Here is a 22,036-nt window from a genome sequence, read left to right as displayed (position 1 = left end):
TCCCTCCCTCCCTCCCTATCCCACCCCTCTAGGTGGTCACAAGCATCAAACTGATCTCCCTGTGTTATGCAGCTGCTTCCCACTAGCTATCTATTTTACGTTTGGTAGTGTATATACGTCCATGCCACTCTCTTCGTCCCAGCTTACCTTTCCCCCTCCCTGTATCCTCAAGTCCATTCTCTAGTAGGTCTGCATCTTTATTCCCATCTTGCCCCTAGGTTCTTCTGACCATTTTTTTTTTCTTTTTTTTTTTTTTAGATTCCATATATATGTGTTAGCATATGGTATTTGTTTTTCTCTTTCTGACTTACTTCACTCTGTATGACAGTCTCTAGGTCCATCCACCTCATTACAAATAACTCAGTTTTGTCCCTTTTTATGCCTCAGTAATATTCCATTGTATATATGTGCCACACCTTCTTTATCCATTCATCTGTTGATGGACACTTAGGTTGCTTCCATGTCCTGGCTACTGTAAATAGAGCTGCAATGAACATTTTGGTACATGACTCTTTTTGAATTATGGTTTTCTCAGGGTATTTGCCCAGTAGTGGGAATGCTGGGTCGTATGGTAGTTCTGTTTTTAGTTTTTTAAGGAACCTCCATACTGTTCTCCATAGTGGCTATATCAATTTTAGCATTTTTTTCTCCAGAAAAATAATTATTAATTTCATTAATTTTTCCGAAGTATTACTTTGATTCAACAGACACATATAGCATCTATATTCCATACACTGTGCTAAGGAAACAAAGATGAGTAAAAACACATAATCTTGTGCTCAAGGTTATAATATAGTAGAAAACAAGATAATTAAGCAATGTTATGAGCTTTATGTACAGAGCTAATTAGTAGATACTAATAATAATTTTTAAGAAATAAAAATAACTTAAATATTCAAGAGTAAACTAGGGTATATCCACTAGATGAGTATTAAGTAGGCATTAAACAGAAATTATGTTTGGGTGGTAGGATGATGAGTGATTTTTTTCTACTAATTTCCTAACTTTCCGTAATGATCATATGGTACTATTCCCATGAAAACAAAGTAAAACTATTTTAAAAAGTCATATTTACCTATGGGTTATAAATTACCCTTATAATATTTAACTTATACAAAATTTTCTAAATTCCATTACTTGCCAAAATTATTATTAGATAACCAGTAGTATGGAATTTCATTACAAAGAATATTATGTAAAAGGGTAAGGGCAGACAGTGTGTTGATTTCATTTCCAGATATTTCTCATTTAACTATAGAGATATTAGTCTAACTAGTGTCAGCATCTGAATATGTTACCATCCCAGGAATTCCCTGGCGGTCCAGTGGTTAGGCCTCCATGCTTCCACTGCAGGGAACACGGGTTCAATCCCTGGTCAGGGAAGTAAGATCCTGCAAGCCACGTGGTGTGGCCAAAAAAAAGTACTTGAAAATGTGACCATCCCTCTTTTAACGTCTATTTTATAGCCTTATGCATCAGGCAGGAGTCACATTTCAAATTTGTCAATTTTGTTTCTATCAAGCCTAAAAATTAAAACTAAAGTCCACTTTACTGTGGGAGATGGTATGAAGGTTTCTAATCATCCTATGGAGAGTATTCATACTCAAGAGTCAAGTTACATGACAATCCCAGTTTCTAGCTTAGAAGATACTCCAGTATGATGAAAAGCATTAATATTCTATAAGAATATATAAAAGTTTCACATAAAGAAGCAAAGAAAGAGGGAAAACATGAGTAAAGGAAACTAGAGTAGAAAATCATCATAATTTCAACTTGTTTTAAAGACTGCAGAAAAATCCTAGATGGTGAACCTCAGTTCGTTATCTTTTCAAAAGCTAAATCTTTTCTTTTGTTTTAAGATGTGATATAAAGAACTTCTAACTGCTGTCAGGAAATCTGGCTTCTATTCTTAGCTCTTAAATGGGCAATTTGGGCAAGTCAATTATCCACTGGTCCTGGGTTTCTTCATTGATAAAAGAAGGAGTTTCGACTCACTAGATGATTTTCAATTCAAACCTCCCAATTCTAAAATGGTAATGTGATTGGCCAAGAGAAAAGAGTCATTACCTTGTTATAACCACTGATGGGTGAGTAGGTCACTCCAGGGCTATAAGAACCACTGCCACCTGATGACAGACCTTGTAGCTGAGGGCTGTATCCAGTTATACAGCTGGTGGTGAACTTGGGGCTGGTACTGGGTGAGCGAGATGGGCTATAACTTAATACACTCTGACCCTGAATTGAAGGAGAAGGTGGAGAGGGAGGGATTTGGGGTGCTGCCAGATCACGTGGAGGAGTAGTCTGTACAACTAGAAGGAACAAACAAATAATTGTAAGTATAAATAAAATTTCTATGAAAACAGATTTAATGAACTGAATCTTTTCCTTCAGGAAAAGGGCAAGTAATAGAGTGACCTGGTTGTTAAATTACATAAAGTATTACTACCAAAGGACACAAATGGTTGTTTACCATTTCCATAGAGTTCAAAATAAGAAATTGGCTTTAATGTAGCAAAAGTTAGTAATTTAAGTTTAACAGTAATTAAACAATGGAACAAAATTCCATGAGACTGTGAATGTTACTCAATTTATATAAATAGGAAAGATAATCATTGATCTTAAGACCATTTATTGTAGAACTGTTAAATACAGTTGAACCAGATGGCCTTAGGAGTCCCTTCTAGCTGAGTCTATGAGAAGAGAAAATTAAATTGAGAAAGATTTATTGCCAACCTTTCACCCACCTTTGCAAAAGATATGAAACACTTACCAGCTGTTTTCAACCCTAAAAGTGTTTGCTGTCCAGGGCTAACAACCAGACTTGTTGGTGCCACAGTGTACTTGAAATATCTCCAAAAATCAAATAAAGCGTTTAGGCTGAAGAGAAATCCAAGGGCAAGCTCTGGAAGAGAACAATTTATTTTTTAAAAGGGGGGTGGAACATTTAAAGGGGGGAAACAAAACCATGCATACTTTAGTAGATTAACAACAAAATTGAAAACTATCTTCTTATTCCTAAGAGTTACCACTTCACTTAATGAATGTCTATTATGTGTAGGGCATTTACCAGTGAGTTTCAAAATATTATCACTAATCTTTACAAGCTTTTACAGAAAACATTTTCATCTTTGTTTTAAAGATCAACCACCAGTTGTAAAGAAGTCAAGTGACTTTTGCAGTAGCTCACAGCTAGTTATTGAAGCCATGATTCTAACTCAGGTATGCAGATTCCAAAACTCTTGCTCTTCCACTTGCCACACCACTTCCCTATCACAGACTTTAGCTTAATGTATGTATTAGACTTTGGAATTTACTTCAATGGCCATAAGGACCCTTTATATCCAAGGACTACTGAAGAGCAGACAGAGAGGAAGGATGAGGAAACTGAGGAAGTCATCAATGGAGTAGAAATCGGGGTTGATCTTGAAAGGTGAAAAAGTAGAGAAGTAGGGAAGGCAATTGAGGGAGACAAATACAAACACAAATCTTACCAGCTCCAAACTTTATTTTTCCTGATTATCTGGAATCGTATTATTAATCTGATTGTCTCTTCTACTAGAATATTCCTTGTTCCCTTCCTCATGTATTCCCAGTTTTGGGAACACAGCAGGCACTCAAATATTTGTCGAATAAAGGAATGAATACTAAGCTGAATTAAACTGGAACACAGTTTTTCACTGGGAGTAACTACATTGCAGTGAAAATTAATTACTTACCTATATACCAGAGGGGCCAGTATCTCACATTATAATATAAACTACACATTCTTCCAGTCCTGAAAAAATTAAAAAGGCTTTTTAATAGTAACAAAACAAAACCAAACCACACCAAAAATTAAAACAAACACAAAACCTGTGGAACCAACCATTGGCCTCTTAAATTTTCACTTTTCCCTCCCTTTTTGGCTAATTAACTTACATTTCAGTATATATCATTCCAGCCATAGATACATTTAGGAGTCCCCAGGCTAAAACCACTTTCCTAGCTTCTGTTTCTTTTCTCATCTTGATGGTTCTGTCAATAAGGGAAGCACTAGGGTTTGGCTCCCCTTGCATCTGTTCAAAATCAAAAAGCAGAATTAATTAAAAGAAACTACTTCTCCATTTAAGAAATCAAACTTGTTATAAGGTAACTAAAAATTGCATCTACTTTTCCTCATCTTCAAATGTCTTTCCTAACTTTTTCTAATTTTAATATTAGTATATGAAAAGGGAACCCTAAATTACAGCTTCATTGGCACCACACTGTAATCAACAGAGAACTGGCTGTTTCCTTCAGAGAATAATTTAACACTTCCAATAAAGAAAAATATCTTATTTTGTAATTTAAGGGTTAGTGGTTATGCTTGCAATTACGCCCTGTTGTGTTTTTGGAATATGTCACAAGGACTAGGCCAAGGGCTATAAGAAATTCAAAATACCAAGTTTTGGGAGAAAGTATTCCAAATAAGATATGTCATTACTCTCCTCCCACATGCTCGTGCATAAGTCATTAACTGCCTATGATCTTTATTTAACAACTCTGCACACGACCGACACACGCCAGAGATCTCTGATTCGTGTTGCTTATAAAATATAGGGATTTAAGTTTGAGAAGGGCGAATACTCATGGTGTGAAGGGGATACGGGTGAGTTGGGGAGAGTGCGCAGTTTTGGTCCACATTAGGATTTATTATTTCCTCTGTCTGTTTTCCTAGGCCTCATTTCTTGCAGACAAGTGTTAAGACTTGTTCCAGATACCTGGAGTCGTCTCCCACAGAGTAAGAGCAGTACCCTTCCCGCCACCCTGCCCCCGAGTCAACACTACCCAATGCGGAGAGCTTCCCTCCCTGGCTCTCGCAGCACAAACTTTACGGCTTCTTTCCTCCCTTCCACCACGGGTAGTGGAAGGTCTGGCCACACTCCCCTTTGGCTGAACCCTCGGCAGGTCCACACGCACGTTAACTCCCACGGCCCGCGTGGACTCAAGAGTCCAAACACCACAAAGATAATCCCGAAAACGCACCGCGTTCTTCGCCCGGAAACGGCTGGCTCGCGCCACTCTCCACTGCACATGCGCGAAGCCAAGCATTAAGGCGAAAGCGACCGGCTTGTGGAGCTACAGTTACAGGAAGTACGAGACTCTTTCTTCTCGCGAGAAGAGGGAAGTTGGGGAGGGACAGGGGCTAGGAGCGTTACCAGGGAAACAGCCGTTGGATTTGTGGCGCCAGCTCAGGTGAGGGGAGAAAGATCAGCCGGAAAAATTCAGACCAGGTTCTGAGCCCGCAGTAAAAAGTAATAACTATAAGAAGCTGAATTCCTATATATTAATATAACTTTAGCTTCCTTAGGGCGCTTATGGACACATTTTTTTTGTTTTCGGTACGCGGGCCTCTCACTGCTGTGGCCTCTCCCGTTGCGGAGCACAGGCTCCGGACGCGCAGGCTCAGCGGCCATGGCTCACGGGCCCAGCCGCTCCGCAGCATGTGGGATCTTCCCGGACCGGGGCACAAACCCGTGTCCCCTGCAACGGCAGGCGGACTCTCAACCACTGCACCACCAGGGAAGCCCTATGGACACATTTTAAAGCAGATTTTATTAAGCAGGGTGGCCAAGTGTAGGATACAGAGTACTTGATGATGGGTCCAGACACCATCAGCAATGACAAAGCATTTCTCATACCTCTGTGTTTAAAAAAAAAAAAAAAATTAAGTGTTCTGACCCGATGTAGATTCTAAAATATCCGTGTAACGAGGGTGCAGCAGTAACAAGAAAAACCAAATTGTTTTGTTAAAGTTGTTAGTGGTTTTGAGGGGTTTTTTTCTAAAAAAAAAACCCACTCTTTACTTTTCCTGCATATTCTTTGGAAGAATTTCTAATCCTGAGGAAAAGGTTCATCAGGGAGTTCAGTTTGCTTTTTTTTTTTTTTAACATCTTTATTGGGGTATAATTGCTTTACAATGGTGTGTTAGTTTCTGCTTTATAACAAAGTGAATCAGTTATACATATGTTCCCATATGTCTTCCCTCTTGCGTCTCCCTCCCTCCCACCCTCCCTATCCCACCCCTCCAGGCTGTCACAAAGCACCGAGCCGATATCCCTGTGCCATGCGGCTGCTTCCCACTAGCTATCTACCTTACTACGTTTGTTAGTGTGTATATGTCCATGACTCTCCTGTCACAGCTCACCCTTCCCCCTCCCCATATCCTCAAGTCCGTTCTTCAGTTGGTCTGCGTCTTTATTCCTGTCTTACAGTTTGCTTTTATCTAACAAATACAAACGCCCACAATGTGCCGCTGAGCCGCGCGAGGATGTGAAAATAAAATCTTCCCTGGTTACCACTTGGAGGAGCTTAACCCGGGGGAGGCCGGTAGGTTCTGTAGAAAGGCAGGTGAAGTGGGGCGCAGTGAGCCCCGAGGAGTCGCGGCGGGCTCAGCCCTGGATCCCCGCGAGCTTCCTGGAGGAGGCGATGAGGGCCTAAAGCAGACCGGCATGGTCCAGGATGCGTGCGCAGGGTCTGGAGACTTGCTCGTGGGGATGCAAAGTGTGCCTCTAATAAAAACATCATGCCGTGTCATAATAAGCTAACGGATTGCTACATCTTGTACGTCCCAGTGACCAAAATTTTTTCCTAAAATGCTCCTAAGTTCCAATAGAAGAAAATGAAGTTTCCTTGTGGTATTGCATGTTAATGAAAATCTGCAGGTATGCTGTGCTCTTAAAGATGTAACCAATTTTTTTGGAGTGGAGTTTTTATATTTTTTAGATTGCCTTAGCAGCAATGGTGTTTTGCTCTAGTTTTAGATATAGAGATGAAATAACTTGAAAATTGTGCAAATGTACAGTCAAAGTTAGAATACGAGTTTCCTCCCCAACCCATGTCTGACTCTTTCATAAGAAGAAATTGTGCATGTTTGATGTAATTCACAACAGGTACATCTATGTTTTCCCTCTTAATGTAATCTATGAATTACTGTGCATTTATTCAAGGCTTAAAAAGGAACACGACTACTACCTAAATTAGATGTATTGTTGGCATTATGTATTAGTTTGCTAGTGTTGCCATAGCAAAATACCACAGACTGCGTGGCTTAAACCACAGAAATTTTTTCACAGTTGTAGAGGTTGAAAATCTGAGATCAAGGCGCCAGCAGGATTGGTTTCTCCTGAGCCTTGTGTCCTTTGGCTTGCAGATGGCCCCTTTCTCTGTGTCCTCACATGGCCTTTTTTTCCTGTGCTTGCACATCCCTTATGTCTCTTCCTTTTCTCATAAGAACAAGAGTCATTTTGGATTAGGTCCCCATCCTTATGACTTCATTTAACCTTAATTACCTCTTTAAAGTCCCTGTCTCCAGTTATAGCCAAATTGGGGCTTGGGGCTTCAACATAGGCATTTTGGGAAACACAATTCAGTCAATAATACATTAGAACTCTGTATGTTAATTTACAATGATATGATATATATCAAAGAGACTGAAAAAAATGAATAGACACCTCAGAGACTTAGATTTTAAAGACATTAAAGTACTTCCCTGGTGGTCCCTGGTGGTCTGCGCTTCCAATGCAGGGGGCATGGGTTCGATCCCTGGTCAGGCAAGTTCTGCATGCCATGTGGTACAGCCAAAAAAAAAAAAAAAAAAGACATTAAAATACTGTATTTAAAGAAAATACTGTATATACAAGTTTCAGGACAAAAAAAAAAAAAGATTATGGCAGAATGCACCATATTAAGATATGGGGCATATACCTTAAACTTTCATAGAAGTGATTTAGACAGATCTTCCAAAAACTTAGTAATCCAAGAAATGTTTGTCAGTTCCTGTCATAGTTACTGAAGAATATGTCATAATAGGTTGCCAAGGAAGTTGTCGTACACATGGAGTGAAGTACTTCCCAGTCTTCTTCATCCCTTTGAGGGGAATATGTTCAAGAAGCCATCATGGGAGACCTTTTTTCTTTATTTTGGGAGGTGGATCCTCCCCCCATACCTACAAGTTTTGCCATTCCAAATCAAGATTATGAATGCCAGAAGGGTGACTCTTGTGAGACAATAGGGAACTTCCTGCTTTGGTATTTTGTCATTTTATTGGTCTTCTCCCAACCATTATATTGGTTCTTCTCTCGGGCTTCTTTCTGGGTAGGATATCCTTTTTCATTTTAAATAATATATTTACTGTATACTAGGGGATTTTCCATAAAATAAATTTATTTTACATTGGTGAAACTACTTTTTAAAAGTTTGTCTTCTAGTTTTAAAAATAATGCAGTATCATTCTAGAGAACCCAAGAATATAGAAAAGGATGAAGAAGAAAATTTAAACTACTGTAATCCTATTTCCTAGAGATAACCACTGTTAACATTTTGGAGTATGTTCTTCTAGTTTTTTTCTTTTTCTGCATCACAGTATATCTCTCTTCATCTGTCTTTGATCTTAGATGGTTGGCATTATATTTTATATATTTTTATAACCTGCTTTTTTAAACTTAATATTATATTGTAATCATTCCTCAAATTATATTTACATAGCAGCACTCTTTTTTTTTTTTTTTTAAACATCTTTATTGGAGTATAATTGCTTTACAATGGTATGTTAGTTTCAGCTTCACAACAAAATGAATCAGTTACATATATACATATGTTCCCATATCTCTTCCCGCTTGCGTCTCCCTCCCTCCCACCCTCCCTATCCCACCCCTCCAGGCGGTCACAAAGCACCGAGCTGATCTCCCTGTGCTATGCGGCTGCTTCCCACTAGCTATCTACCTTACGTTTGGTAGTGTATATATGTCCATGCCTCTTTATTGCTTTGTCACCGTTTACCCTTCCCCCTCCCCATAGCCTCAAGTCCATTCTCTAGTAAGTCTGTGTCTTTATTCCTGTTTCACCCCTAGGTTTTTCATGACATTTTTTTTTCTTAAATTCCATATATATGTGTTAGCATACGGTATTTGTCTCTCTCTTTCTGACTTACTTCACTCTGTATGACAGACTCTAGGTCTATCCACCTCATTACAAATAGCTCAATTTCGTCTCTTTTTATGGCTGAGTAATATTCCATTGTATATATGTGCCACATCTTCTTTATCCATTCATCCGATGATGGACACTTAGGTTGTTTCCATCTCTGGGCTATTGTAAATAGAGCTGCAATGAACATTTTGGTACATGACTCTTTTTGAATTATGGTTTTCTCAGGGTATATGCCCAGTAGTGGGATTGCTGGGTCATATGGTAGTTCTATTTGTAGCTTTTTAAGGAACCTCCATACTGTTCTCCACAGTGGCTGTATCAATTTACATTCCCACCAACAGTGTAAGAGGGTTCCCTTTTCTCCACACCCTCTCCAGCATTTATTGTTTCTAGATTTTTTGATGATGGCCATTCTGACTGGTGTGAGATGATATCTCATTGTCGTTTTGATTTGCATTTCTCTAATGATTAGTGATGTTGAGCATTCTTTCATGTGTTTGTTGGCACTCTGTATATCTTCTTCGGAGAAATGTCTATTTAGGTCTTCTGCCCATTTTTGGATTAGGTTGTTTGTTTTTTTGTTATTAAGCTGCATGAGCTGCTTATAAATTTTGGAGATTAATCCTTTGTCAGTTGCTTCATTTGCAAATATTTTCTCCCATTCTGAGGGTTGTCTTTTTGTCTTCTTTATGGTTTCCTTTGCTGTGCAAAAGCTTTTAAGTTTCATTAGGTCCCATTTGTTTACTTTTGTTTTTATTTCCATTTCTCTAGGAGGTGGGTCAAAAAGGACCTTGCTGTGATTTATGTCATAGAGTGTTCTGCCTATGTTTTCCTCTAAGAGTTTGATAGTTTCTGGCCTTACATTTAGGTCTTTAATCCATTTTGAGCTTATTTTTGTGTATGGTGTTAGGGAGTGATCTAATCTCATACTTTTACATGTAGCTGTCCAGTTTTCCCAGCACCACTTATTGAATAGGCTGTCCTTTCTCCACTGTACATTTCTGCCTCCTTTGTCAAAGATAAGGTGACCATATGTGCGTGGGTTTATCTCCGGGCTTTCTATCCTGTTCCATTGATCTATATTTCTGTTTTTGTGCCAGTACCATACTGTCTTGATTACTGTAGCTTTGTAGTATAGTCTGAAGTCAGGAAGCCTGATTCCTCCAGCTCCATTTTTCGTTCTCAAGATTGCTTTGGCTATTCGGGGTCTTTTGTGTTTCCATACAAATTGTGAAATTTTTTGTTCTAGTTCCGTGAAAAATGCCAGTGGTAGTTTGATAGGGATTGCATTGAATCTGTAGATTGCTTTGGGTAGTAGAGTCATTTTCACAATGTTGATTCTTCCAATCCAAGAACATGGTATATCTGTCCATCTATTTGTATCATTTTTAATTTCTTTCATCAGTGTCTTATAATTTTCTGCATACAGGTCTTTTGTCTCCTTAGGTAGGTTTATTCCTAGGTATTTTATTCTTTTTGTTGCAATGGTAAATGGGAGTGTTTTCTTGATTTCACTTTCAGATTTTTCATCCTTAGTGTATAGGAATGCCAGAGATTTCTGTGCATTAATTTTGTATCCTGCTACTTTACCAAATTCATTGATTAGCTCTAGTAGTTTTCTGGTAGCATCTTTAGGATTCTCTATGTATAGGATCATGTCATCTGCAAACAGTGACAGCTTTACTTCTTCTTTTCCGATTTGGATTCCTTTTATTTCCTTTTCTTCTCTGATTGCTGTGGCTAAAACTTCCAAAACTATGTTGAATAAGAGTGGTGAGAGTGGGCAACCTTGTCTTGTTCCTGATCTTAGTGGAAATGCTTTCAGTTTTTCACCATTGAGGACAATGTTGGCTGTGGGTTTGTCATATATGGCCTTTATTATGTTGAGGAAAGTTCCCTCTATGCCTACTTTCTGCAGGGTTTTTATCATAAATGGGTGTTGAATTTTGTCAAAAGCTTTCTCTGCATCTATTGAGATGATCATATGGTTTTTCTCCTTCAATTTGTTAATATGGTGTATCACGTTGATTGATTTGCGTATATTGAAGAATCCTTGCATTCCTGGAATAAACCCCACTTGATCATGGTGTATGATCCGTTTAATGTGCTGTTGGATTCTGTTTGCTAGTATTTTGTTGAGGATCTTTGCATCTATGTTCATCAGTGATATTGGCCTGTAGTTTTCTTTCTTTGTGACATCCTTGTCTGGTTTTGGTATCAGGGTGATGGTGGCCTTGTAGAATGAGTTGGGGAGTGTTCCTCCCTCTGCTATATTTTGGAAGAGTCTGAGAAGGATAGGTGATAGCTCTTCTCTAAATGTTTGATAGAATTCGCCTGTGAAGCCATCTGGTCCTGGGCTTTTGCTTGTTGGAAGATTTTTAATCACAGTTTCAATTTCAGTGCTTGTGATTGGTCTGTTCATATTTTCTATTTCTTCCTGATTCAGTCTTGGCAGGTTGTGCCTTTCTAAGAATTTGTCCATTTCTTCCAGGTTGTCCATTTTATTGGCATAGAGTTGCTTGTAGTAATCTCTCATGATCTTTTGTATTTCTGCAGTGTCAGTTGTTACTTCTCCTTTTTCATTTCTAATTCTATTGATTTGAGTCCTCTCCCTTTTTTTCTTGATGAGTCTAGCTAATGGTTTATCAATTTTGTTTATCCTTTCAAAGAACCAGCTTTTAGTTTTATTGATCTTTGCTATCGTTTCCTTCATTTCTTTTTCATTTATTTCTGATCTGATTTTTACGATTTCTTTCCTCCTGCTAACTTTGGGGTTTTTTTGTTCTTCTTTCTCTAATTGCTTGAGGTGCAAGGTTAGGTTGTTTATTCGAGATGTTTCCTGCTTCTTAAGGTGGGCTTGTATTGCTATAAACTTCCCCCTTAGAACTGCTTTTGCTGCATCCCATAGGTTTTGGGTCGTTGTGTCTCCATTGTCATTTGTTTCTAGGTATTTTTTGATTTCCTCTTTGATTTCTTCAGTGATCACTTCATTATTAAGTAGTGTATTGTTTAGCCTCCATGTGTTTGTATTTTTTACAGATCTTTTCCTGTAATTGATATCTAGTCTCATGGCGTTGTGGTCAGAAAAGATACTTGATACAATTTCAATTTTCTTAAATTTACCAAGGCTTGATTTGTGACCCAAGATATGATCTATCCTGGAGGATGTTCCATGGGCACTTGAGAAAAATGTGTATTCTGTTGTTTTTGGATGGAGTGTCCTATAAATATCAATTAAGTCCATCTTGTTTAATGTATCATTTAAAGCTTGTGTTTCCTTATTTATTTTCATTTTGGATGATCTGTCCATGGGTGAAAGTGGGGTGTTAAAGTCCCCTACTATGAATGTGTTACTGTCGATTTCCCCTTTTATGGCTGTTAGTATTTGCCTTATGTATTGAGGTGCTCCTATGTTGGGTGCATAAATATTTACAATTGTTATATCTTCTTCTTGGATCGAGCCCTTGATCATTATGTAGTGTCCTTCTTTGTCCCTTGTAATAGTCTTTATTTTAAAGTCTATTTTGTCTGATATGAGAATTGCTACTCCAGCTTTCTTTTGGTTTCCATTTGCATGGAATATCTTTTTCCATCCCCTTACTTTCAGTCTGTATGTGTCTCTAGGTCTGAAGTGGGTCTCTTGTAGACAGCATATATAAGGGTCTTGTTTTTGTATCCATTCAGCTAATCTGTGTCTTTTGGTGGGAGCATTTAGTCCATTTACATTTAAGGTAATTATCGATATGTGTGTTCCTATTCCCATTTTCTAAATTGTTTTGGGTTCGTTATTATAGGTCTTTTCCTTCTCTTGTGTTTCTTGCCTAGAGAAGATCCTTTAGCATTTGTTGTAAAGCTGGTTTGGTGGTGCTGAACTCTCTCAGCTTTTGCTTGTCTGTAAAGGTTTTAATTTCTCCATCAAATCTGAATGAGATCCTTGCTGAGTAGAGTAGTCTTGGCTGCAGGTTTTTCTCCTTCATCACTTTCAGTATGTCCTGCCACTCCCTTCTGGCTTGTAGGGTTTCTGCTGAGAGATCAGCTGTTAACCTTATGGGGATTCCCTTATGTGTTATTTGTTGTTTTTCCCTTGCTGCTTTTAATATGTTTTCTTTGTATTTAATTTTTGACAGTTTGATTAATATGTGTCTTGGCGTATTTCTCCTTGGATTTATCCTGTATGGGACTCTCTGTGCTTCCTGGACTTGATTAACTATTTCCTTTCCCATATTAGGGAAGTTTTCAACTATAATCTCTTCAAATATTTTCTCAGTCCCTTTCTTTTTCTCTTCTTCTTCTGGAACCCCTATAATTCGAATGTTGGTGTGTTTAATGTTGTCCCAGAGGTCTCTGAGACTGTCCTCAGTTCTTTTCATTCTTTTTTCTTTATTCTGCTCTGCATTAGTTATTTCCACTATTTTATCTTCCAGGTCACTTATCCGTTCTTCTGCCTCAGTTATTCTGCTATTGATCCCATCTAGAGTACTTTTAATTTCATTTATTGTGTTGTTCATAATTGCTTGTTTCATCTTTAGTTCTTCTAGGTCCTTGTTAACTGATTCTTGCATTTTGTCCATTCTATTGTCCATTCTATCTCCAAGATTTCGGATCAACCTTACTATCATTATTCTGAATTCTTTTTCAGGTAGACTGCCTATTTCCTCTTCATTTGTTAGGTCTGGTGGGTTTTTATCTTGCTCCTTCATCTGCGGTGTGTTTTTCTGTCTTTTCATTTTGCTTATCTTACTGTGTTTGGGGTCTCCTTTTTTGCAGGCTGAAGGTTCATAGTTCCTGTTGTTTTTTGTGTCTGTCCCCAGTCACTAAGGTTGGTTCAGTGGGTTGTGTAGGCTTCCTGGTGGAGGGGACTAGTGCCTGTGTTCTGGTGGATGAGGCTGGATCTTGTCTTTCTGGTGGGCAGGTCCACGTCTGGTGATGTGTTTTGGGATGTCTGTAGACTTATTATGATTTTGGGCAGCCTCTCTGCTAATGGGTGGGGTTGTGTTCCTGTCTTGCTAGTTGTTTGGCATAGGATGTCCAGCACTGTAGCTTGCTGGTCGTTGAGTGAAGCTGGGTGCTGGCGTTGAGATGGAGATCTCTCGGAGATTTTTGCTGTTTGATATTATGTGCAGCTGGGAGGCCTCTTGTGGACCAGTGTCCTGAAGTTGGTTCTCCCACCTCAGAGGCACAGCACTGACTCCTGGCTGCAGCCCCAAGAGCCTTTCATCCACAGGGCTCCTTAATTTGGGATGATTCCTTGTCTATTCAGGTATTCCACAGATGCAGGGTATATCAAGTTGATTGTGGAGCTTTAATCCGCTGCTTCTGAGGCTGCTGGGAGAGATTTCCCTTTCTCTTCTTTGTTCTCACAGTTCCCAGGGGCTCAGCTTTGGATTTGGCCCCGCCTGTGCGTGTAGGTCGCCGGAGGGCGTCTGTTCTTTGCTCAGACAGGACGGGGTTAAAGGAGCCGCTGTTTCGGAGGCTCTGGCTCACTCAGGCCGGGGGGTAGGGAGGGTCACGGAATGTGGGGCGGGCCTGCGGCGGCAGAGGTTGCAGCCTGATGCGCGCCGTGCGTTCTCCCGGGGGAGTTGTCCCTGGATCCCGGGACCCCGGCAGTGGCGGGCTGCACAGGCTCCCCGGAAGGGCGTGTGGCTAGTGACCTGTGTTCGCACACAGGCCTCCTGGTGGTGGCAGCAGCGGCCCTAGCGTCTCATGTATGTCTCTGGGCTCCGCACGTCTAGCCGCGGCTAGCGCCCGTCCCTGGAGCTCTCTCAAGCAGCGTTCTTAATCCCCTCTCCTCGTGCACCAGGAAACAAAGAGGGACGTAAAAGTCTCTTGCCTCTTCGGCAGGTCCAGACTTTTCCCCGGACTCTCTCCCGGCTAGCTGCGGTGCACTAACGCCCTGCAGGCTGTGTTCACGCCGCCAACCTCAGTCCTCTCCCGGCGCTCCGACAAAAGCCGGAGCCTCAGCTCCCAGTCCCGCCCGCCCCGGCGGGCGAGCAGACAAGCCTCTCGGCTGGCGAGTTCCGGTCGGCCCGATCCTCTGCACTGGAATCTGTCCGCTTTGCCCTCCGCACCCCTGTTGCTGTGCTCTCCTCCGCGGCTCCCAAGCTCCCCCACTCCGCCTCCCGAAGTCTCCACCCGCGAAGGGTCTTCCTAGTGTGTGGACACTTTTCCTCCTTCACAGCTCTCTCCCGCTGGTGCAGGACCCGTCCCTATCCTTTTGTTTCTGTTTAGTTTTTTCTTTTGCCCTAACCAGGTACGTGGGGGGTTCCTTGCCTTTTGGGAGGTCTGAGGTCTTCTGCCAGCGTTCAGTAGGTGCTCCGTAGGAGTTGTTCCACGCGTAGATGTATTTCTGGTGTATCTGTGGGGAGGAACGTGATCTCCGCATCTTACTCTTCCGCCATCTTCCTGGAAGTCCCCTAGCAGCACTCTTAACGACTACATAATTTTGTCATGGTTGCACCATAACAAATCTGCAATTTTGAGATATTTAGGTTGTTCTCAGTTTGTCCAAATGCTAAGTAATACTGGGATAAACTTCCCTACTGGTTAATGACCTCCAAATTCCTTTTGTAGCTGTGTAATTCTAATCAAAGATACAAAAGTTGTCATATATAATATAGGATACATGTTGTAGGATTTTGGGTTTTTAGAATGAGGCATTACATTCTCCACATAGAAAAAGATACAGAACTAAACTAAACAGAGCTAAAGTCACCACTCTAGACCACCTACCAGGGGAAAAAATGCCATCCTAAGGAGTGAGATAGCCCACTTAATCAGGGCTGTGATGCTCCCACATATTATGAGTAACTGAGGTCTTATAAATTGCTGATGTGGAATCCTTGCTGACCATTAATACCAGGCTGATGATTAATAAAACCACCACTGGGTTTCCCTGGTGGCGCAGTGGTTGAGAGTCCGCCTGCCGATGCAGGGGACACGGGTTCATGCCCTGGTAAGGGAAGATCCCACATGCTGCAGAGCGGCTGGGCCCGTGAGCCATGGCCACTGAGCCTGCGCGTCCCGAACCTGTGCTCCGCAACGGAAGAGGCTGCCCGCGTACCGCAAAAAAAACCTCAAAAATAAAACCACCACCATTTAGCATTACAGCCAGAGCACTAGGCTGGCAATGGTCAGCTAGGCTGAATGCTGTTATGAGCTCTAGATGGCGAGGAGGAGGCTTGTTATGTCTATGCCAGCTGGATTCCGTTGTAATAATCAAAGTCTCTTCCCCTCATCACCTCCTCCCCCTAAAAAGAAGTTTCATCTAAAGTCTAAATGCTTAAGATAGATACTTTGCCAAAAGAATATTTAGAATAGTGATAGCTTATACATGTCTTAGACTCCCTAGCTGAGTACATTGAATTTGTCTAGCCTGGCAAGAAAAGCTACTTTAGAAAATTAACAAAAAGTTGAAATTGATTCTTGGCAATTTCATCATGAAGACCCCCTTGAGAGGTCTAAGTTCTTTCTCTGCTCCCTTGCTTGCATCAGCTTTTGGAGTCACAGAGCCCTGAGCTTCAAGGACCTCAAGAGAGCTTATGGTCCAGCCTCCTGCTTGTAGGCAAGTAAGATATCAGTATCTATCCTTTGTATTTTTATTGATAAAGCCCAAAGAAATTAAGTGACTTGTCCAATGACACATGAGTGGTTATGACAGAGAGGAGAATAGACCCAGGTTTCCTGCCATATCATTTGTTTGTTTCATAGCATAGTTGAAATGTTGAATTATATCTATTCAGTGCTGATTAAAACCTTAATTATCTTAGAGGTTTTGTCTTTCACTTTGTACCCTTATGGCAACTATAATCCACTCAACTGCTTCTTCTAAAGGGTCCCAGATTTGAAATCTGAGAACCACATGAGAGCTAGTCAAAAAGGATGGAATTTTTCCTTCACTTTGAACTTCATTTTCTCTGCTAAATTATGAACATTTATTTACAAACCTTGAAGTAATGGTAAAAGCGTGATGGAAATGTGGTGGTAATTACCCTCAAACATGAAGCACACTGATTTCCTCTGGATTTGCCACTATCTAAGATGCATGTACCCTTTTGCTCTCAGAGATTATATATACTATATTTAGTTTATATATATTTTTAGTGTTTATTCAGACAGCTAGTACTGGAATTTTTCCAAACAAAACCAGTCCAGGCTCTTCTTTTTGCATATGTGGAAACTGAGCTTAGGAGGTGTTACGTGGCTTGGTAAAATCACAATGGAAGAAAGGCAGAGCCATAGCCCAGATCTCACCACTGTCCTACCCTACACTTCAGGGCAGGCACTTCTGCTGTTTTCACTCAGCTGAGTCACACACAAAGACACTTAATAAAATGCTTTTGGTAACCACAGTTCATATGATTCCACTTAGCTTGATGTAAAATCTTTCTTTTGATTTTGTGATTACATTTTGATTTGACATCAAGTCAAATATGGAAGCTTTCCATGAAAAAGATATAAACCTAATAAGTGTTTTAAAACACTTTCCGCCCTGAATTACAAAAGTACCCATTATAGAAAATGTGGACATTATAGGAAAGTAGAAAAAATGAAATAAAAACCACTCCAGATTATATAGAAATAATCAACTACTGTTAACTTTTTAAGGTTCATAAACTTCTAATATTTTAATAATCATCTCTATACATTTTAAATTTAAAATAAGGCCACCCAAAAACATTTTTAAAAAACAGGTATCTTAAAAGAGGATTTCACTGAAAGCTTTCAGAGAATGATTTCAGTAACCCAGAAAGCAAAGAGGTACCTCGTTAGAGAAACTTGCCTACCATTGTGGAGATCAGGTATTAAGAAAGGAGTGGACCAAAGATCTTAGATTGCAGTTATGAATAACCAAGTGTGGTACTTTTCAACCCAGAGGCAGTATGACTTTCTACATAAATTCATTTTTTCCCTAATTGTAGACAATTTTAAGAATTAGAAGGAAAAAAAATCAGTTTCAACACTCAAAGCCACTATTGCTAACACTTGCGTACATCCCTTAGTCTTTTTTCTTTTCATATTTTTAGCTAACGTGATCATACGGCATATATAAATTTGCATCTTGATTTTTAACTTAATATTATAACATTTATTTCCTCATGTTAGAACATACTTTTATTATAATTTTTACAACTATATATTGTATGATTACATCATAATTTATTTAACTATTGCCTCCTTTTTAAAAAATCTATTTATTTTTGGATGCATTGTGTCTTCGTTGCTGCGTGTAGGCTTTCTCTAGTTGCGGTGAGTGGGGGCTACTCTTTGTTGCAGTGCGTGGGCTTCTCATTGCAGTGACTTCTCTTGTTGTGGAGCACAGGCTCTAGGCATGAAAGCTTCAGTAGTTGTGGCACGTGGGCTCAGTAGTTGTGGCTTGGGGGCTCTAGGGCGCAGGCTCAGTAGTTGTGGCACGTAGGCTTTGTTGCTCCACAGCATGTGGGATCTTCCCAGACCAGGGATCGAACCCTTGTCCCCTGCATTGGCAGGCGGATTCTTAACCACTGCGCCACCTGGGAAGTCTGAGCCGACTTTTGAATTTTGTATTTATATTACCCTAATTACATTGGGATAAATATTTCTGTACGTAAAACTTTCTCTCTTTTAGAGTTTATTTCCCAGTGATAGATTCCCAGAATTATTATGTGCCAAAAGTGTTATGAGTATTTCTAACATACTTGATATATTTTGAAAGAGTTGCTTTGTATGCATATCTTTTAGCAAAACCATTTTCAGCATCAAAAAGTGGGACACGTGAAAAATGGGACAAATATATTTATGGAATATTGGGGCAGAATTAGAACTATTCAAAGAAATCAATTTCTTCTAGTTGCCATATTCACAGGTAATATATTATGGTTGCATTGTGGAGGAAAGTTTTGGAAGGATTTAGGAGATATAAGTCTATGAATTCATATAAAGATCTTAAAGAATAATCATAACATGACCTGATAAAATGTCCTTTAAAAAGTAATTTAAAACTGGGACTTCCCTGGCGGTCCAGTGGTTAAGACTCCGTGCTTCCACTGCAGGGGGCGTGGGTTTGATCCCTGGTCGGGGAATTAAGATCCCACAAGCTGTACATTATGGCCAAAAATTTAAAAAAAAGTAATTTAAAACTAATCCTAGTACTATCATATCTGTTTTTAAATGACATTTAAACGATATTTCTCTATAAAATCAGTGAGTATAAGAAAACTTTGTAACTAATAGCTTCTCATCAGTATTATTTTCTCTCAATCTTTGTTCCATTTTGCTGGGTTCAAAACATTTTGGTAGATCCTGCTATCAAAGCATGGTCTTCTTAATGGGCAGCAGAAGTAGGATCAAAATAATAGGAACTCAGTAAGTATTTATTGAACTGCACTGTTTAAAATTAGACATTGTCAAAGGGCCCAAGGCAATAGTGTTTCTTAACAAGTAAATACGAGGGAAAAACAACCAACTGAGATCACTATTACTAATCGATATTTCTGAAACAGATGTCTGAGAAGAAAAAGAATGAAGACAATGGGACAAGCAGTTCGCTAAGTAAAGGTGAGAGCCAGTGCATATTTGATATTGGACTATGATGAGAGAAATATGTGTTGTGTGTGGAAAGCAAACAACAGAGGTAAATAGCCGAGAGTGTTATAGAGCCTCCCCAGACCTGTGGTGGCCCACTGAATGAACACCTTGCTTTGGTGCAGAAGGACTGCTTAGCTACTTCAGCAAAGCTGCTAGAGGCTAAAAATTACTGTTAGGTAGAGTTCAAGCTGTCTTTTCATTCCTCAGCATTCTCCCGTCACACAGCTTGCCTTTCACACACATTTATTGCTAGTGTTACCACAGAACTATGAGCTATATATGACATCTTTTTCAATAACCTATAAATAGTGGTGTGCTGATAAATGTCTAACAACTGGCTCTCCAAAAATGTGTGTATATATCATTTAAAAGATTTTGCTAACATAAAGGATGTATATCAGACAATTTACAAATAATAAAACATATAATACACTTTATGGTAAATTCCATATAGGCCACTGATTCTCACAAAATAGTTTTTTGATTATAGCCTTAGCCAACCTATAGCTGCAATAGATGAACGAGTGTAGTTCTAATATGCATGTTATTGATACTTTCCTTTAAGTTAAGGAGTAAGATGAAAGAAACAGAAAGATGTATGTTGGAACTGAACTTGGTTGTTAATGATGTATATGACATCTTTGTTGAGCTGGATAATAGTTTTAGAATACTCTGGAAGAATATTTCCTCATTTTTGGGTGCTATTCACAATATAGCGGCTATAGGCATGACACCTTTAAATGTAATCTATGTCAGTAACATGTTCTCCATTACTTTAAGTCTAGACAATCAAGAAAACCATAAGTGAAGACCTGATTCTTAGTGCTTGTTGATTTTTATTCCCACCAAAACTAATTTCAGGTTACCAACATGATGTCACTGAACATAGGAGTTAGGAAGAGATGCACAGTAGCACATCATTGCATAGTATTTCTGATATCCAGAGACAACAGACATAAATAGTAGCTTCAAGAGCAAACCTCACAATAAAATCTAGTAAAATAATTTAGGAAGCGATGAGTTTTGAGTATTTATTACATTTATTTGTAACAAATTGATTTAGTGATAAGTTTATACAATTTAATTTTTACCAATAACTATGTTTAACAGCCATCTTGCAAAATTCCTGAAAGTTTATCAGTTCTTGTGAACTGGCTGGTGTGAGCCAACTCCAGCACACCAGTGTATAAAAAGAAGATCCTTTTTAGTTTTCTGCTACCCAAATCACATTCATATACACGCTTGCATCTTTAAGCCGTCAAGGCAAAGGTAAAAAGGTCCTTCTCTGGAAAAGTTTGGAGACCTTTCCCTTGATATTATATCAAGTGTCCATGAAACTTCAAAAGTAATATGTCAAGCATCTATCTGACCCTTTTGGTTTTTAGGAGTTTTGGTATGGTACTGGAAAATGAAGTCAGCTGCCAACACTTGCAAATGAGTGGGGAAAAGTGGTGGCTTGGCAAATGGCAGCAAAGAGTGAGCCCACGCGATAGGCTTCCTTTTTAGGTAAGATGAGATTATAGTAACCAGCAATGTGCCTAACTTGTTGATTTGTTTCATTGTTGTTAGCAAGCAAAGATACTTCCTATAAGCGGCAAAACAAAGATGGTGCCAGGGATTCTTTGCAAATGATGACAAAACCAAAGCAGAACCAACTTCCTCTTGTAACTGACTCAGAAGTGGCTTTGGTCAATGCATATCTTGAACAAAGACGAGCGAGGCACCATTCTGAATTCAGCCGGGTGAATCAGACACAACCTGACAGTGATACTACTGAGTGTGAGAGTGAAGTATCTAACTCGGGAGCCTCCTCTTGGAAGGAGAGTGAAAGTGAACACCACCAATCACCAGCCAGTATTAAGAAGAGAAAAATAGCTCAGAGGCAAAGGAATATGGGAGGTTGCCAAATCAGGGAAAGGCCCTGCCTCCACTGCAAAGCCATGAGAACCAATGAATGGCTGACCCGCCATTTCCTTCAAAACGCTTCGGTAACAACCCCAATGCAGGGAGATATTCAAGAATGAAATTCTGGACCTGGTATTAACATAAAATTCAGTAAATTTTGAATTTTATCTAGTCCTTACCTTACTTGAAGCCAAATGAAAGAGATGAATAAAACACAAAAAATGACCAGAGCTCTAGGTGAGGAGGCTTTTACAATAAAGTCTCTCTACTAACAACAAAAATATTCTTGGAATGCAAGAGATAAAATTTCAGATAGGGCTTCCCAGGTGGCACAGTGGTTGAGAGTCCGCCTGCCGATGCAGGGGACACGGGTTCGTGCCCCGGTCCGGGAGGATCCCACATGCCGCGGAGCGGCTGGGCCCGTGAGCCATGGCTGCTGGGCCTGCGCGTCCGGAGCCTGTGCTCTGCGGCGGGAGAGGCTGCGGCAGTGAGAGGCCCGCGTACCGCAAAAAAAAAAAAAAAAAAATTTTCAGATAATTCTTTGTCCAAAAACAGACCAGTGAATTTGTTTATGGCACCATTGGAGCATCAAAGATCTGTATCCACTGTGATTTTTTTT

At 39.8% G+C, this 22,036-nt stretch overlaps 2 protein-coding genes across 6 annotated transcripts in view; one reads left to right on the top strand and one right to left on the bottom strand.

Moving 5' to 3' along the window:
• The window catches only part of TMEM209 (transmembrane protein 209), a 28,921-nt gene extending 23,812 nt beyond the window's left edge, over positions 1–5,109 (bottom strand). For 3 of the 4 annotated variants that reach the window (XR_009565268.1, XR_009565266.1, XM_030853809.3), the window contains exons 1-5: positions 5,005–5,109; positions 3,919–4,055; positions 3,717–3,775; positions 2,771–2,902; positions 2,068–2,309 (exon numbers count right to left, since the gene is read on the bottom strand). Coding sequence is in view for 2 of the 4 variants with exons in the window: in XM_030853809.3 (XP_030709669.1) it covers positions 2,068–2,309; positions 2,771–2,902; positions 3,717–3,775; positions 3,919–4,055; positions 5,005–5,070 (636 nt within the window). In the remaining 2 variants the exon portion in view is untranslated. The other variant, XM_030853811.3, reaches the window with a different exon arrangement.
• Positions 5,110–5,179: 70 nt separating this feature from the next.
• The window catches only part of SSMEM1 (serine rich single-pass membrane protein 1), a 34,012-nt gene continuing 17,155 nt past the window's right edge, over positions 5,180–22,036 (top strand). Inside the window, exons 1-3 of one of the 2 annotated variants that reach the window (XM_060305319.1) lie at positions 7,918–8,115; positions 19,428–19,482; positions 21,082–21,549. In XM_060305319.1, coding sequence (XP_060161302.1) covers positions 7,918–8,115; positions 19,428–19,482; positions 21,082–21,536 — 708 coding nt within the window. In that variant the 3' untranslated portion in view covers positions 21,537–21,549. Of the gene's footprint in view, positions 5,215–7,917; positions 8,116–19,427; positions 19,483–21,081; positions 21,550–22,036 lie in introns of those variants that run through there. The other variant, XR_009565265.1, reaches the window with a different exon arrangement.

This window comes from Globicephala melas, chromosome 9 (assembly GCF_963455315.2).
Source record: "Globicephala melas chromosome 9, mGloMel1.2, whole genome shotgun sequence".
NCBI classification, from domain to species: domain Eukaryota; kingdom Metazoa; phylum Chordata; class Mammalia; order Artiodactyla; family Delphinidae; genus Globicephala; species Globicephala melas.
Note: the sequence above shows the minus strand (reverse complement) of the source record. Positions and strands in the feature narration are given on the sequence as shown.